The sequence below is a fragment of the Pinus tabuliformis genome, chromosome 1_2 (genome assembly GCF_031772625.1).
Source record: "Pinus tabuliformis cultivar Carrire ecotype Pingquan chromosome 1_2, CPIR1, whole genome shotgun sequence".
Classification (NCBI taxonomy): domain Eukaryota; kingdom Viridiplantae; phylum Streptophyta; class Pinopsida; order Pinales; family Pinaceae; genus Pinus; species Pinus tabuliformis.
The window spans coordinates 254,535,619-254,540,079 of NC_142298.1; the positions used below are offsets into that span (position 1 = coordinate 254,535,619).

At 34.3% G+C, this 4,461-nt stretch overlaps 1 protein-coding gene across 1 annotated transcript; it reads right to left on the reverse strand.

Annotated features, from left to right (window-relative positions):
• Window positions 1–976: 976 nt before the first annotated feature.
• Window positions 977–3,909, reverse strand: LOC149205331 (E3 ubiquitin ligase PARAQUAT TOLERANCE 3-like). The gene is made up of 8 exons (XM_089397373.1): window positions 3,741–3,909; window positions 3,308–3,410; window positions 2,409–2,499; window positions 2,271–2,317; window positions 1,829–1,995; window positions 1,354–1,563; window positions 1,168–1,239; window positions 977–1,068 (listed from the first exon to the last, which is right to left on the reverse strand). Exons 1-8 carry the CDS (start codon window positions 3,907–3,909, stop codon window positions 977–979), a joined length of 951 nt encoding a protein of 316 aa, XP_089253499.1.
• Between the last annotated feature and the right edge of the window lie 552 nt (window positions 3,910–4,461).

Consider the following 4,461-nt stretch of genomic DNA (forward strand, 5'->3'; position numbering starts at 1 on the left):
AAAATAAAAATTTAAATCCTTCATAATAAATCTCTAGTGTTATGAAGATGAAGCACACTTGTTAGTTCCAAAGTCTTTAATATGACTTTTTCTGGAAAAATATTTAATGCATTAAAATCTCAATCAATTTTACAATAAGATTTATTTAGTATAGTATCATTTAGATGGTACATATCCCAACCAATTTTACAATGCTATTTATTCAGTATAGTATCATTGGGATGGTACAGGCTTGGTAATTCTTAAATTTGGTATAATTCTTCACGGTCCAACTCAAAGAGACTGGTTTGAAATTGTTGGAAGAAAATTCATCCATAATCCAATAAATCTACACCTTTCCACCCAAAGAGACTGGTTTGAAATTGTTGGAAGAAAATTCATGCATAATCCAATAATTCTACACCTTTCAACCCAAAGAGACTGGTTTGAAATTGTTGGAAGAAAATTCATCCATAATCCAGTAATTTTACACAGTCCAACCCAAAAAGACTGGTTTGAAATTGTTGGAAGAAAATTCATCCATATTCCAATAATTCTACAACGTCCAACCCAAAGGGACTGGTTTGAAATTGTTGGAATAAAATTCATCCATAATCCAATAATTCTACATAGTCCAACCCGAGACTGGTTTGAAATTGTTGGAAGAAAATTCATCCATAATCCAATAATTCTACACCTTCCAACCCAAAGAAACTGGTTTGAAATTGTTGAAAGAAAATTCATACATACTCCAATAATTCTACACTTTCCAACCCAAAAAGACTGGTTTGAAATTGTTGGAAGAAAATTCATCCATAATCAAATACCCAACTCCAATAAAAGATGGAATGTAGTAAATCATGTTTATGCCTCCCTATTACAGCTGTGCAACTCGCCGTTATGCGCGTATAAGCTTGTCTAATACAGCTCTGCAACTCGCCGTTTGAAATTCTTTACAGCAAAGCGAGGGCCGTCATTTAATAACGTATAAGCTTGTCTAATACAGCTCTGCAACTCGCCGTTTGAAATTCTTTACAGCAAAGCGAGGGCCGTCATTTAATAAGGTTGGACAATTATGAATGAAGTGCCCTGCAAATACAATCAAGAAATTGAAACAATCAGCGTTGAATCGAAGGAATTTCTAAATACGCTTTCAACAAACCGTGCCTGAACAACAAGATAGAATACCTGGAATGTGGCATCTGTAACACACGTACCCAGGACGTGGGCATAACATCTTCCTCTTTATTATTTGAGAATCTGCATTTGCATGTAAAGTAATAAATGTGAGGCAGCACATCTATTAAGTCGAAAAAAATGATACCTCACTCACCCTAAATGAATCTATTTTCATGCTGCTACATATTTAATTACCTCCTCGTTCACCAGAAGAACACTCGGTGTTGATAGACGTAACGTTGGAAATAGAGTTATGACAAGGTTGTGGCGAGTTGGTTATTTGAGTATAACGATGAATGGTCTGTTGCAGAGTTATATTGAGTACCAGGTCTCTTTCAACTGAAATATTGACTTCTCCGCATAAACACGTCCACTTATTGGAATTAATTAGATGCTTTGTTATACCTGTATACATATAACATTAACAAACCAATTTATCAAGCCTTTGTAGGAGGTCCAATAATGGGTCTGTGACAGGTAGTGGAGTAGCGGAACTGATTCCTGATTGTTGTTATCCTCCTTACCTAGACTCTATGGAAATCTAGTAAAAAAAAATAACAACAAACGGCCAATTCAGAATTGAGGTGAAAACTTCCTCCCAATCCTCATCTCATCTCCACCAATGCAATAACAATAATGACGCTAACAATGGGGTTGTTGAAATACATACATTCACGGCAATAGCTGTTGAAGCAACATTTGGCCATAAGCACGGCATCCTTCATCATTTTCTTGCATATAGGGCAGTTCAGTTCTGGTGGAATTTTCAGGCCTCTAGAAACCCTACTGTGAATAGTAGGCACTATTATTGACCTATCATCTTTGATGCCTGGCATCCTGCAAGCAATGCAATCACATAAATTATATTTCCATGTCCATAAATTAATAGTTAAGGATGTCCGAAATTGAGGGTCACAACTCACCCATAAGGATGAAGAAATTCTGAGGAATGGTGAGGTTGAAGCAATATTGTATCAGCTGTTGTTTTATTTGTATTTGTAGTCATTTTGTACCCATCATTGTTTGTAGTTTTTTGAATTGAATTTCTTGTATTCGGTCGTTGAGATGGATCTAGAGGTAGAGGTAGAGGCAGAGGTGCGTGTACTGCATACACATCTCCTCCAAAATCCTCTTCTTCCCTGCTCACCTCCTCATCGCACTGTATGCAACCATGCAAGGTTCGTGATCTGTTTATACATTTGTCACCCAACAAAATATATACACAGCTAAAAACGCGCAAACCAACTTACCTGCTGCATCTGACACGCAGAGGTTTGTGCAGGAATGATGCATTTTCCATCTGTTGCCTTTTCTCGATTGATCGTTATCATGTCATTTTCTCTGTATTAATTGACACAAACAAGCAATATGTTGAGTATCTCATGCAAACATATCTTAAATTAAATTAGTGTTACCTAGTGAGCAGTTGTAATTATCATGTCTATTGGGTAAAATAATATGTTGAGTATCTCATGCAAACATATCTTAAATTAAATTAGTGTTACCTAGTGAGGAGTTGTAATTATCATGTCTATTGGGTAAAATAATATGTTGAGTATCTCATGCAAACATATCTTAAATTAAATTAGTGTTACCTAGTGAGCAGTTGTAATTATCATGTCTATTGGGTAAAATAATATGTTGAGTATCTCATGCAAACATATCTTAAATTAAATTAGTGTTACCTAGTGAGGAGTTGTAATTATCATGTCTATTGGGTAAAATAATATGTTGAGTATCTCATGCAAACATATCTTAAATTAAATTAGTGTTACCTAGTGAGCAGTTGTAATTATCATGTCTATTGGGTAAAATAAATAGTGATAGGTGTTTTGTAAAGCATTCCATATTGTAAAAGTTCCAAACAAAAATCCAGCTATGACAACTTAAATACACTAAATAACTGATACTCAATACACATGTTACTCTTACAGTCATATCAAAACTCACATACTAACCAACAAAAAAAGACATGCAACTACCTAACAATTCTATTCTATTCTCTTCTCTGTTGCCCTCATCTACTCTTACAAATATTGTTACACCAACAAGAATGCTTACAAAATCTAAATTTTACAACACAGATATTACTAATTGAATCCAACAAATAATGGTTTTATGCATGTAAGTATAATAGTTTTAACTGGACCTCAATTGGGTTCTTGCTGATTTTCTCATCCGCGGGTTTCCTGCAACTCTGCGCAGTACAAGAGAAGTGTTTCTAGGCACCAAATCTGTACTATTTACATATTCTGTTAAGTACATGAAAATTAACGCACAATCAATCACTACTATTAAGAAGTACATGAAAATTAACGCACAATCAATCACTACCACAATAGGATACTGTTTACAATAAATTTATAAGATATAAATTAAATACTGTTTACAATAAATTTATAAGATATAAATTAAATTTAAAATGAAAACAATTATTAAGGCTTTACAATTTAATCAATATTACTGTTATTTTTCTTTTAATCAATATCTCACTTTGTAGTTTAGTTAATTAATGGTCAAAATGTACAGAAGAAGAAGAGATACAGTTAACAAAGATAGATAATTAATTAATTAATTATTACCTTGGCCAGTTTGAGCATTTGAAATAGCAATATCAATATCTGTACCGAGGTTCCTCGTATACTTGGATTCAAAAATTTTGGTTTTCAAATCTTGAATTGAAATGAAATGACCTTCAAAACGCAATAACTCATAATTCTTTGCACTCTTGAATTTGTAATAAACAACCATGATGGATGGATAGATAGAGCTTAAACCAAGCAAATTGATGTGTATCAAATGAATCTTTTCGCTGCACTGATTTTAAATAATAATTTTGCACATACAAATACAGATATATTTTTTTTTCTTGCTTTTCTATCTTTCCATAGAGAATGTATTATTGGATTATCTTTCCACCAAGAAAATAGAGAATGTATTATTGGATCCTGCTTTCAAAACAGCCGTGTCCAAAGTATCTATTTCTAATAATTTCAACGTTGCTTTCAAAACAGCCGTGTCCAAATTATCTATTTCTCATAATTCCAACGCTGCGGGATCCTGCACTTGCGCCTGCCTCCAAAGGTTCTATTTCTTTGCGTCCCTGGGAAGATGCACGTACCCTCCCGCCAACACCAGTCGAGAATGTTGGGAGTGTTTAAAATGGATTCCCACCAACAGCAGTCGAGAACGTTGGAGTGTTCAAAATGGAAATGGATTCCCGCCAACAGCAATCGAGAATGTTGGAGTGTTGTGTTTAAAATGGATTCAGCGCCATTCCCTGGTAAAAGCTTGACCCTGTAA